This window comes from Rhagoletis pomonella, unplaced genomic scaffold (assembly GCF_013731165.1).
Source record: "Rhagoletis pomonella isolate Grant_MI unplaced genomic scaffold, Rhpom_1.0 Rhpom_scaffold_01519, whole genome shotgun sequence".
In the NCBI taxonomy this organism is placed as follows: domain Eukaryota; kingdom Metazoa; phylum Arthropoda; class Insecta; order Diptera; family Tephritidae; genus Rhagoletis; species Rhagoletis pomonella.
The window spans coordinates 29,328-43,101 of record NW_023460073.1 but is presented as its reverse complement, the minus strand read 5'-3'; the positions used below and the strand labels follow the sequence as shown (position 1 = coordinate 43,101).

Below are 13,774 nucleotides of genomic sequence, written 5' to 3'. Positions count from 1 at the left end.
CTTTTCGTAAAGTGGTGACTGTCCCCTTTCGAATGAGGGGGGTTTGGAGGGCCAAGCCCCCTCCCCCTCCGCCTCCCACCCGAAAAACGATGGGCCAATAACTAAACATTTCCCCCAATATGTATGTTAATAAAACACAAATCAGTTTTTGATCAGCTAAATAAATATTCTAGCCGAAAGATATATAATCTTTATTAAATTATTCGTCATATTTAGGGGCTGGGGATTTAATGTTCCTGTAATCCCTAATCGGTGAATAGAACTGAAATTAAGCTGTAGTTAGAATAGCTTTTTTCAGTGGACCAACTTTACCTTGTATTGTTTGTCTTTGTATTCTTGCCAAGGTTCAGGATTCGATGAACGATTCCATGTTACATCAGGGTTTCGTGTAGCTAAGCGCAAAGTATAGTAAACTGCACCGAGCGCTCCAGCTCCAACACATACATATAATGGAATTAACTAAAGTCACATTAATTTGAAAAATGAAGTACGCAACAATAGTTAACTTACGGCTGGATTTTTTTTTTAAACTTTGAAGACCCAATCCTTGCATTTTAAGATATTTCTTAGACCACTATGCTGTGGAATTAACAAACAATTCAATCGCAATCGACACAAACGAATATTTGTTGCGCAATATACAGCGATGTGGAAATTAGGATTAAGATACTCGATACTAGGAATAGAAAAACGAATTTCGATACGTTACGATACCATATCGATACTTTTGGCATTCGATACCGATATTTTCTACTCGATAGTTTTAAAACGATATTTTTGGAATCGAATACCAGAACCCTAGTATCGCATCGAATGTCATAAACTCACATAACAAGAATATTGGCGCGTATTCATAGTCCAATAACTAACAGGTCTATTCTGCATGTTACCGATGATTTTGTAACCGAAAAATTTTATTACCAAAAAATGTTACCAGTTCTTGTCACCGCGATTCCAGGTACGTTGGTAACGCAGTTAAGATATTCAGCAATTCAGCTATGAAGAATTGTGCAAATTCTGGCATTGCACATTTCACGGGCCAGCTTATGAGATGGTAACAAAATTTACCGGTTACAAGAGTACACAGAATGCGAAAAGGGTTTACAAAATGACAGGAACTTTATTTACCGGTTATAAACTTTTTATTACCAGCGCAGAAGAGACCTGTAAGTCGAAACTAACAAAGTTGCAACTTAAATTTAAGTACCAACTTAAAATTTACTTCTATTCATAGTCGCATTTCAGACTTCTACTAACTAGTTTCGACTTAGTTCACGATATAGCAAAACAAGTGTGAAAATGTATCGATTTTTCTTTATGATATTTTGGAAAAATTACATTTTTATTGAATAATGTCAAGTTTGATCATCCGTTTATGTAATGTTTATATTCATTCTATGATTATGCAAAAGAATAAGGTATCATTTTCTTGTTAATTGTGTGAAATAGCCAGAACAACGGCAGTGATGTGAATGCATCGAAACCGTCGATAGTGTAGTGGTAGTGATAACCAGACATTGAACAACCGGCCCTAAAAGAACTAGCGTGAAACTGACTAATTTTTTTGAGAATTTATCTAAATTATTCCAATTATAAAATTGTGATGTAGCTTTATTCGAATTGTAATACGCATTTGATTTCATCTTTCGATTAAAATGGATCGATCTTTGTAAATTTTAATTGGAGATTATTCAATATTATCAAAACCACCCTCCACCAACTTTATTTTTACGGCGCGTATTCATAGTCCAGCAACTAAGGGCCAGTTGTTCAATGTCTGGTTATCTCTACTTGCCGGTTAAACATCATTATCGACGTTTTCGACATCATGCATATAACATGTGATCGGTAAAGCAGTCGTTGTATTTAACCAGAGCTTCTGCCTCAGATTAGTGCTAATCAGACATTGAACAACCGGCCCTTAGTCGAAACTAACAAAGTGGCAACTTAGGGCCGGTTGTTCAATGTCTGATTTGCACAAATCAGAGGTAGAAGCTCCGGTTAAATACAACGACTGCTTTATCGATCACATGCTATAAGCATGGTGTCAAAAACGTCGATAATGATGTTTAACCGGCAAGTAGTGATAACCAGACATTGAACAACCGGCCCTTAAATTTAAGTACCAACTTAGAATTTACCTCTATTCACAGTCGCATTTCAGACTTCTACTAAGTAGTTTCGACTTAGTTTACGATAGAGCAAAACGAGTGTGAAAATATATCTATTTTTCTTTACGATATATTAGAAAAATTACATTTTTATTAAATAATGTAAAATTTGATCATCCGCTTATGTAATTTTTATTTTCATGGCATGATTATGCAAAAGAATAAGATATCATTTTCTTGTTAATTTGGGGTGTTCACAGTTCGTTCCAAATAGTGTCTCAAAATGTAGACGTCTACATTTTAAGACGTTTTCCAACCGTAAAATCTGTGGTGTTGTTGTTTCCCATACAAAATTGGAAAACGACGCCGTCTACATTTTGTCACACTCAAAGGTATGTTTTTTACGCGTCTACATTTTGCAACCTCGCAGCAGGGTTGAATTATGGCAATACTAATCGCATTTTTTTATTTATTGGGCACGTTTTCTATATTTGCATTTAATTTGAGCGCAATTTCTGATGAAAAGAAACAAATCAAGGAAAAGAAATAACAAATATTAGGAATTGGTAATTAAGTTAAATAATTACAATTTTTCAGTAACAAAATCGAAAGGCGACATATAAAAAAGCACGCAAAGAAGAAATGTCTGGCAACACCGGCAAAGTTTTGAGACGATTTTGCGACGACTGCTAGAAAGGGGTGCTCACAGTTCGTTCCAAATTGTGTCTGAAAATGTAGACGTCTACATTTTCAGACACAATTTGGAACGAACTGTGAACACCCCAATTGTGTGAAATAGCCAGAACAACCGCAGTGATGTGAAGTCGATGTTTATCGAAAGCATGCTGTGAAACATACAAATAGTAGATATCTAAATGTTATGCACAAATTTACTTTAAAAGAACTAGCGTGAAACTGACTTATTATTTGAGAATTTATCTAAATTATTCCAATTATAAAATTGTGATGTAGCTTTATTCGAATTGTAATACGCATTTAATATCATCTTCCGAATAAAACGGATCGATGTTTGTAAATTTTAGTTGGAGATTATTCAATATTATCAAAGTCACCCTCTACCAACTTAATTTTTACATATTTCGTCTGTTTTCCCTTAATTTGATAAAATACTTCTTCCTAGTTACGACTTAGTTGCCGCTGCAGCCGAAACTAAATTTTAAGTTGGTACTTAGCCAGAAAAGTCGAAACTAAGGCGACTATGAATAGCTTTAGTTGTGACTCAGAATAGTTTCGACTTAGTTGAGTACTAAATATGACCATGAATATGCGCCAATGTTATTAACAGCTCAACCTAATATTACCGGCGAGAGTTTTTTTACGCACGCACGCAAGTTTTTCTCATTTGATAAACCGAAATCAATTTGCGTGCGTGTTTTCTCAGAGTTGCATTTCTGTCAAATTTAGAGAAGTTTGCTGAGAAAAATTTGAATCCATAGTCGCGCCAAAATGCCAATTGAGCATAAACCTCAAATCGAAATGTCACGCAAGACAAATCTTGGAATTTGAGTTAGCTTTTTACGCACGCATATAAGGTTGGCCTGTAATAATTCTTCCCGATATAAATTGGGCTTTAAAGAGCAGATAGTTAGGATTGCATGCGGTGGGATTTGAACCCGCGGCCTCGGTGTTTTAAGTCAACATCTCAATATCTACGTTTTGAAATAATAATAAAGTCCGGCGCTATAAAATATGTTAGTGTTTGGCCGAACTTCTCCTCCGGTTTGTCGAGTGCGCCTTAATGTTGTGGCACAAAGGCTGCTGCAAGCTGTTTTTCATTTTCAAGAACGAGTTAAAACTTCCAAAACAGTTCACTTTACAGCGAAAAACGTGTTTTAATTTTGCTAAACGCGAAAATATTGCACTTTTCACCTAATCTATTAGAGAATAGGTAACATTTTAGTGCACTCCATTGCTTTGCAATTACGACTGCGGCAGCATCTCCGCGAGATTGATTAGTTAATTTGCTAATGGAGGCTGCTTGGAGCAGAAGCAAACTCATTGTGAGGAAATGCTGTTAATGTAATAATAATAAAGAAACATTTCGGAAACGGGTTTGCCGTGCCCTATGTACACAAAATGCAGCGATTCGTCCCAGCGCTACACTTGCATCTACGCATCTTGCATCTTGACGGTTGTCGCAATTTAACACACAGCACTTCATTTTGTTAGTTTTTACGCAGTCTTCAACTCAAAAATCACTCTCTTTCGCTGATTTGTAAACAAAGGTTTGTTTACAAGTTACCACAACTGTCAAAATCGGCAAAACCAAAGTAGCGGTACCACTGACGGCGCCACCTCTGTTCGCTGCATCGTGATGCGAGACCTATATTCAGATAAATTTTTTGGTTTCTGGTATCGATATCTGGAATATCGAGTCTTTTTATTCCAATATTAATGGGTACCCGATATTTTTAAAGCGATGCTTCAAATGAGTACCATATCGATACTTTCGATTCGATATCGAGTCCCTAACTAGAAATGGACCGATTCGAGTAAATACAAGTTGCGATCCCGTACGAGTCCGGACTAGTCAGAAATAATCAGAATCAGTCGATTTTACTGGAAATCGATCCCGTACTCGGTTCTCTGACTATTGAGAGGACAAAAAAGAAAGCAAATACGGTTCTCTCTCTGTCAGAAGTTACAAGTTTTAGTCCGAGAATTTTTTGCTGGTAAATTCTGCTAAATATGTCAAACGGTCAGCTGTAGTGTGTTTGGCAACCGAATTGTAAACAAAAGAAAAGTGCACTCTGCTAATTCATGCTGAAAAGTATTTAATTACTTGTTTAAGTGAATTCTAATGAATTTGAAAGTATTTTTGTATTAGAGTCACTGTCTCAAATAGAAATGCACACAATTTCTGCTTTCTGATAGTTTATGTACACATGTATGTTGTCACTCATTTTACGAATCAGAGTTAGCAGGAAAAAAAGAAACAACAGCTATGGAAACGACCAGAGAACGTAGAAAAAACGCGTCCACGAGAGTTCAATAGAAAGTATTTTTGGTTATTTACATGTGTGAGCTGAGTGTGTTTACATACAAAATAAGCAAGTATTTTATGTTGAAGTTGACAGAAGTTACCATGTTTTACTAGAAAGCGATCCCGTACTTTTCAATGTTACTCTCTCGCTCTGAGTGAGTTTTTATTTTTTGACAGTTTTAATAGTCCGAGTCCGAGCAATACGGGATTGCACCTACAAGTACGTACTCGTTACTTTTCGTTCGATACCAAGTAATTTTGGCATCGATACTTTTGAACTACCCTGCATAAAACGGCTGACCATATGGAAAACAAACTATCGATTGTACGCTCGCATACATATGTACATACACACATATATCAAACAAAATTTTACTTTGTTGATAGCTGTGGTGCAAAATAGAGAAGAAGTCGGTGAATTTAAAGAAAGAAATAATACAAATTAGTGTTATCAATTTGTATATAAAAAAATTTGCAAAAAACCTTTTTTAGCGCTATGTGGATAGAGAAAAAATTTGAGGCCAGTGTGCTTAGGCCGACTGTGGAGTCAGTGACTACAGTGCTGAAATACAGTGCAACGCCAACGTGAAACTCCAGCACAACGTAGGAATGGAGGTAGAAAGATCAAACGGCGCTGAGGAACTTGTTTTTAGCGACGAAATTTCAGACCCCGATTAAAAATGAGAAGAATTGTCTGAGCTAAGTAGCTCTGAAAAAGCTTGCGAAATTAAGTTAATAGTCGACAATATATTTTTACAAATAAAACTAACACATAAACTAAATCGAACTGTATTTTTTTATTTGGTTTCATATATTTTTGGAAATTTCGCTGGCACTAATTTATCGGGTCAGAAAAATCACTAATTATCGCGATATTTTCCCAATAGTTTCGTCGCTAAACTCACTTGTACATCACCAACTAGATGACATGTGTGAGAGAGTGAACATACTGTAAGGCAAATGCGCCCATGTGTGTGCAAGAAAGGGATGCACTATCACTCGTCCGGAGAAGTGGTCACTTTTTTCCCCAAGCCCATACAAAACTAACCGCTAAACTGACAACAGTTTTAGTCAGTTGTCCTACTAATTTAACCGATAATCATAGGTCAGGCTTCTTGCAGGGTACCCTGCAAAAACCGGCTGACCATATTGATTGTACACTGACAAAATATACAGCAATCGATATGAAAAAGAGACAAGACAATGAAAAACGTGCTTTTTCGCACTGCTTAGCCTTTCGCGCAAGCGTATACATACATAAAAAGAATAACATTTTTAGCTGTGCTGCAAGATATTGAAAAAGTGGGTGCATTTAAAAGAAATAACTAACAAAATCAGCGTATTTAATTTCCAATCTAAAACATTGCCAAAAAAACTTTTCTAACTCTATGTGGATAGAGAAGAAAAAATTTGAGGCCAGTGCGGCGAAATACAAAAAACTTTCCAAATTCGCTAAGGCCGACTGTCGAGGCAGGGACTCCAGTGATGAAATCCAATGCAACGCCAATGGAAGCAGAAGGACCAAACGCCGCTGAGGAATTTGTCTTTAGCGACGGAAATTCAGAGTCCGATGAAGAATATTCTGTGCTCAGCAGCTCTGAAAAAGCTTGCGAAATTAAATCATGGGCAATTAGAAACAATGTTTCGCAAGTGGTTTTAAATGGTCTATTGAAGACGCTAAATAAGATAGGTGTTACCGACTTACCCTTGTCAGCAAAAACTATCCTTGAAACAACAAAACAAAGTAAAAATGTGCAAGATATTCCTAGAGGAGAGTTATTGTACATTGGCATTCAGTCCCATTTCCACTCAAAAACATTCCACTTTCTAAAAGATATTGATGAAGTTTGCATCGATGTAGGTATTGATGAATGCACTAAAGAATATGGACCCTTGGACAATTTCTCCGCGTACAAATTTGAAAATTATTTGCAATATTTGAAAAGGCTTATTAAAAAACCTACAAACATTTTGCAGCAGTTATTTCTAAGACTCGACGAAAGGAAAAATGTAGAAATGCCTAAAAACAAAAAATTTGGTTCCTTCGAAATAGATCCAAAAAAGGAAAAGGATTCATTTTGTTTCAGTCCAGCAACATGACCTTTCAAAATCGTTGAAACTTCCAGAGAATTGGGGCAGGATTTAGTATTAGGATATGCTTTCGAACAAATTAATAATTTGTTTGAAGAACCGCTTGAATCTGTATCTGCACTTGGTATATTAACGGCAGGTCAATTGAGTAATGAAAAGTTTAAAATCCGCCAATCAGATATTCAATATAAATATTTTAGTATTCCATACAATAATGAGTTTCTTTTGATCCCAATTCCACACCACGTATTTTTCGAGTTTTCGAACTAATCATTTAAAAACCCCACAAACACATAAATTTCTATTTACTTTACTGAAATAATATTGCTATTCAGTTCTAATCGCCAAACTTAAAAAGCTTAAAAGCTCATAAAATCGAAAATGGACTTAAACAATAAGCCCAACTGCCCACTGAAAGGTAATGCTATTGAGCAAATTTTAAAATATTTTCTAAATGATAAACAAAAAAAATATATTTCAGAAAAACGGTTTTTTGTTATTGACCGAAAGAAATTAAGGACTACCACTACTTTTAATAATTCTGTACCATACCCTGTGACGCATAAAAGTAAATTTTATATAGAAGTGCTTACGTTTTAACTTATATTAAACTTTTTTTTATAAATAGTTGACTTAAGGACGAAAATGCTTTCTGTAGTTCCGCCCACCTCCCAACCACGAATAATGCCATCCAATACGGTTGCCAAATCTTCAATTGGTACCGACTCCTGTAAGTTATTGACAGCATGGGCCCAAAGTACAGGAAGTTTTACATCAGCCCGTTTGACAGAGGCTTTTTCTACTGCGAATCATTCTGCTGTGGCGAAATACGTGAAACTTCCTTCAATTTCCTCTTCGATAAAAGGTAATACCTATGTGATATAAATAAAGGAATATTATTATTGAGCAGAGTTTCAATGTCAGATGGCGACAGACTTTATTCAGTATATAAGAATCATGTAATACAATGGAATAGTGGAAAGAAGAAAAGTGATAACTAGAGTTGCCAGATTTATATTATTTTACAATACTTCCCTTTAATAGACCATCTGGCAACGTTGCAAAATATTTAGCTTAAAGTTTACAAATATTACTTCAACCTGATATATTTTTCGTTTAGAAATTCAGTTACTAATTACATAGCTTTACTGTAAGCCTAACTTGGCATTTATAAATTCATTCTTAACTGCTGGTACCGCTTTCGTCAAACTATCTGCCAATATGGTGCTTGTAGAAGTGTACTCCAGCTTAACGGATTTATTCTCAAGCTTCTCTTGTACGAATTTCACCTTTATATCCACATGTTTGGTTCGAGGTGAAAAGTTGTTGTTGCGAACAATGTGGATTGCACTCTTGTTGTCACAATAAAGTGTTGTTGCCTTTTGAACGCCAGGAATCAACTCCTATACTAGCCGATTCAACCAAATCATTTCTTGCATCGCACCCACTACTGACATTAACTCTGCTTCAGTTGATGACAATGCAACCGTCCGTTGCCTATGCGTAGACCAAGAAATTGCTCCACCCTGCATAACAAACACGTAACCAGACGTTGATCGTCTTTCGTCAAGATCTCCTGCCCAGTCAGCATCGCAAAAACCAGTAAGACCTTCAGCTGATTTCTGATAAACGATGCCTTTGTCAACAGTCCCCTTCAAATACCGCATCACACGCTTCACTGCAAGCCAATGCGCTTTGCCAGGATTTTGTGAGAAACGAATCAGCAAATTGACTGCAAAGCTGATATCGGGACGAGTATTTTGCGCTGCATACAGAAGACAACCAATTGCTTCCATATATGGAACATTTTCCATTTCTTTCTTTGCGTCTTCCGTTTGTGGACACATTTATGCAGTTAGCTTTTGCGACAAGTCGAGTGGCGTTGAAACAGCATTACAATCGTCCATTCCGAAACGTTTCAATACACTGCAAATATATACAGACTGATCAAGTTTAACAAGCTTCTTTACATCATCGCGGTGAACTCGCACCGATGAAGCTGAACCCATGTCTTTCATTTTAAGGGCCCGTTACTCAATGTCTGGTTAACACTAATCTCCGTTTAAACATCATTATCGACGTGTTCGGCTCCAAGCATATAACATGGAGTCGGTAACGTCGATAACGATGTTTTACCGCAGATTAGTGTTAAGCAGACATTGAGTAACCGGCCCTAAATCTAGAAGACAACTCGTTCTTAATACGCTGCGTAGCCTTTTTGTCATTGGAGAACACCAAGACGTCGTCGACGTAAATCACCACATACACCATGGTACATTCGTTCACGCAATAGTAGATACATTGATCGACATCACTTCTAATAAGCCCCAGACTGATAAGCACCGTGTTCAGTTTATCGTTCCAAACTTTACTTGCTTGCTTCAAACCGTACAAAGACTTTATCAACCGACAAACTCTGCCTGACACGTCATCGTAGCCTTCAGGCTGCTTCATGTATACTTCTCCTTGAAGCTCGCCATTCAATAATGCAGTTACCGCATCTAATTGATGCACTGACAAGTCATACTTCGCCGCCATTGCGAACAAAAAAACGTAGTGAATTGTATCTCACCACAGGTGAAAATGTTTCCGAATAGTCAATGCCCTGTTTCTGCGAGCAACCCTTTACAACAAGCCTTGCTTTGTAACGAACAAGCGCTCCATCAGCATTATGTTTAATATTAAAAAACTCACTTCGAATTTATAGCTCTCTTACCCGCAGGCAAATTCGTAAGCACCCAAGTGTTGTTTGATTTAAGAGAATCGATCTCCTCTTCCATCGCGCATTTCCAATCGCACGCTTCAGCACTACTTAACGCCTCTTCAACACTAACAGGGTAATCAGCATCAGACACCGCAATCAACAACAAATTCTTTTTTGCCTTGCCTGCAATACGCTCCGCACGACGAACTGGACACTTTTGGGCACAATTGTGTGCTGAACAGCTACTTCGTTTTCACCAGGACAGACAGAATAAAATATTACAAATTGAAGTGAAATTAATATTTTAAGAAAACATCTACCATCGTTAATTGCAATTCATCAATTTAAGCTTTTATTTAACGAAAAATTACACACATCAACAATCTTTGCGATTGTAAAAATTTTCTATGCATTTGTCGAAAATTTCACTAGCCTCATGAGCTACTGAAATTTTATTCACCTCATAGTTGTCAAAAATTTACTCGCCGCGAACTTTGTTGCCTATTCACACACGCTCTATGTCCAATAAATTCTGTGCGCGTGTTCCAGCAGATTTATCGATTGTTCTAGTTTGTTTACCTTTACAGCATACAATACACCCTTTATCATTTGCGCCGTTGTAATTAACTCCAACAGTTGAATTCTGCACCTGCTTCATGCTTTGCTTACAAATATGTGCCAACCTACGATGCCAAAGCTTAAAGCTGTCAATCGTTGTCATTGCTCTACCAACTAGAAATTTTTCGCAGTCTAACTTATACAAATCGTTATGCACATACGCTATTGCAATCAATTCGCCCTTCGAATCGAAAATCTTGCACTCATTGCCTTCGAACACCACCTTTTTGTTTTGCCTTGTTATTTGCCGCACTGACAAAAGATTAGCGCAAAGGTTAGGAACATACTCTACATTTCGAACATTAGTTGCAATTTTTCTTTTGTCTACGTTCAGAATTAGGCAGACATCGCCTACACTTTTGACAGTCACTCGTTCTTTATTTGCCAAAATCACTTCGCTGAGCTCTGCCGCTCTTTCGTTTGAAAGCAACCGCTGATCATTTGTCATATGTGACGTTGCGCCTGAATCGACGTACCACAAACTTTCGCCGTTCTGAGGGTGAAAACATGAGTTTGCTAACAGCGAGTTGGAAACCATAGCCGTCCTGTTTTTACCTTCGCTCGCATTAGCTTTTTTCGACTGCATACTCTTGCGACACTCTTTACGCATATGGCCTTCTTGACCACAATTGAAGCATCGAAACTTTTTCTTATTAGAATTTTTGTCACCCTTTTTCTGTATGTTTTTCTTTGAATACAAAGCATTGTCCGTAGAGTCTTTGCTGCAGTCAAATTTGACGTCTTGCAACAACAAACTCTTAACGCCGTCGACAGTTAATTTTGCTTTTGAATTTTCTACTGCCATAACGAGTGCTTGATACTCATTAGGCAACCCAGCAAGCAATAGTGAAGCAACAACTTCGTCGCCTATATTTAGACCAGCATTTTGCAGCTTGATTGAAGTCCTTACCACCTCGTTTACGTAATCCTGTATGGATTGGAATTGCTTCAGCTTCAACTGCACCAGCTTTTTTAAAAGCTCTACCTTGCGAGTTAAACCACTGTCTTCATATGCTGCCAATAACGAGTCCCATACGTCTTTTGCACTTTCGGCGTTTGCTATGTGCGAAAAATTACTCGGCTCTACCATGAGCGTAATTTCTGCCAGCGCCCGTTCATTTGCGTCACGATCCTTTTCCGAAGAATTATCAGACAACCCATTCTGGGTTATCTTCCAGCAACTTTTCAACACCAAGTAGGATTTGGCATTCCTCCGCCATACGTCGAAGTTTTGGCGTCCTCTTAATTTTTCAAAAGGAAAGCTGAGTGTTCCTGTTGCCATTTTTAATTGATTTAAAACTTTTTGGTGAATAAGCCCATAACCTATTGAGCAGAGATAGACACGCGCAGTTTCAATGTAAGATGGCGACAGACTTCATTCAGTATATAAGAAACATGTAATACAATGGAATAATGGAAAGAAGAAAAGTGATAACTAGAGTTGCCAGATTTATATTATTTTACAATAATTATTTAATTTGTCTTACCTTTTTCAGACAATCTTAGGCTTTCTGCACATTGGTCGTCCAATCATAGTTGCTTCATCGTCACAATCATGATGCTACGATTACATTACGACTACACTTTCGCACACTCGGTAGTGATATTTCAATTCATTTGGCGTTTAAAAATTCACTTGGAGAAGGTATTTTCTGTTTTTCTGGTTGATATTTTCGCGAAATATTTACAAAAACCTGCAATTATTAAAATATAGACTTTGCTGCAACAATTCTAGACATCATTTTGCAGTAACATCTCTTCTTGTCTTTTCCTGAAATGTGTTTTGTGCATGCACACAGGGACTTTTTACAATTTCGTAATATTTTATAGCTAAAACATTCACATTTATTGAATTTTGATGCAGTTATCCACTTTTTAATAATTTCCAATGATTTTATGCAAAAAATACTAATTTTTATGCAATTTTGATGCAAATATTAACTTTTTCACTAATTTATCACCATAAAATGTAAACAAACAATGCGTGCACAACGATTAGGAAACGGCAGTGCCGGACTTATCCGTTTCTGCATCTTCTACGATTTGCCGATAACAAGCCGATAACGACAAGTGTGCAGATCTCCTTTGAAATGCATGTGCTCGGCTCAAAATTTCAGGGCGAGACGATAACTCAACTATGATTGGACGACAAGTGTGCAGATAGCCTTAGACAAGCTGCAGTTGATCAAGCAAGCTGTCCACACGGTGCAGCGAACAAAGGTGGCGCCGTCAGTGGTACCGCTACTTTGGTTTTGCCGATTTTGGCAGTTGTGGTAACTTGTAAATAAACCTTTGTTTACAAATCAGCGAAAGAGAAATTTGAATTATAAGTGAAAAATCAGTTTAAATCGTGTTAATTTGCAATTTGTGGGTGATTTTTGAATTGAAGACTGTGTAAAAACCAATACAATGAAGTGCTGTGTGTTAAGTTGCGACAACCGTCAAGACGCAAGAAGCGTAGATGCAAGAGTAGCGCTGGGACGAATCGCTGCATTTTGTGTAAATAGGGCACGGCAAAGCCGTTCCCGAAATGTTTCTCTATTATTATATTAACAGCCTTTCCTCACAATGATTTTGTTTCTGCTCCACGCAGCCTCCATTAGCAAGTTAACTAATCAGTCCCGCAGAGATGCTGCTGCAGTTTTCTGTAGCAGCCTTAATTGCAGAGCAATGGAGTGCACTAAAACGTTTGCTGAAGCAGCCTCAATTGCAAAGCAATGGAGTGCACTACAATGTTCACTGTTCTCTAATAGATTAGGTGAAAAATGCAATATTTTCGCATTTAGCAAAATTAAAACACGTTTTTCGCAGTAAAGTGAACTGCTTTGGCTGTTTCAACTCGTTCTTCTTTTCGCTCTATTCTTTGTTTACTTGTGGTACACAAATGTCAACGCCCAGGACGGCGCAATCTTGTATTCTATCATTCTTGAGCTGTCCAGTTGAAACCGAAACTGCTTACCCCAAAACTGACAATATGACAGCTTCCCGAACTACAAGCAATCCCACTTCATATACAGAAGGTATTAAAAATTAACTTTCTTAGTTTTTATTGTTATTATTTTTTTTAAATGCAGCTTAAGCAGTTATTAATGATCGGCTAAGCACATCTGTGGGTTAACGTACCAGCGATTATCCATTTTAGTGAACGTAGGCCCAACTGTTGTGGAAACGTCAGGGAAAGGTCCACATGGTACCTACTCGACTCGACTGGCAATATCAAAAATCCGATGGCTGTTTTTAAAGGCG

The 13,774-nt window shown here is 37.3% G+C and overlaps 1 protein-coding gene across 1 annotated transcript; it reads right to left on the bottom strand.

Moving 5' to 3' along the window:
- Positions 1-141: 141 nt before the first annotated feature.
- Positions 142-673, bottom strand: LOC118752463 (cytochrome c oxidase subunit NDUFA4-like). Its single transcript, XM_036487374.1, is given in 4 exon segments — positions 142-262; positions 313-459; positions 511-525; positions 527-673. Coding segments are annotated over 4 exon segments (252 nt in total). The 5' UTR covers positions 554-673; the 3' UTR covers positions 142-199.
- Positions 674-13,774: the final 13,101 nt, after the last annotated feature.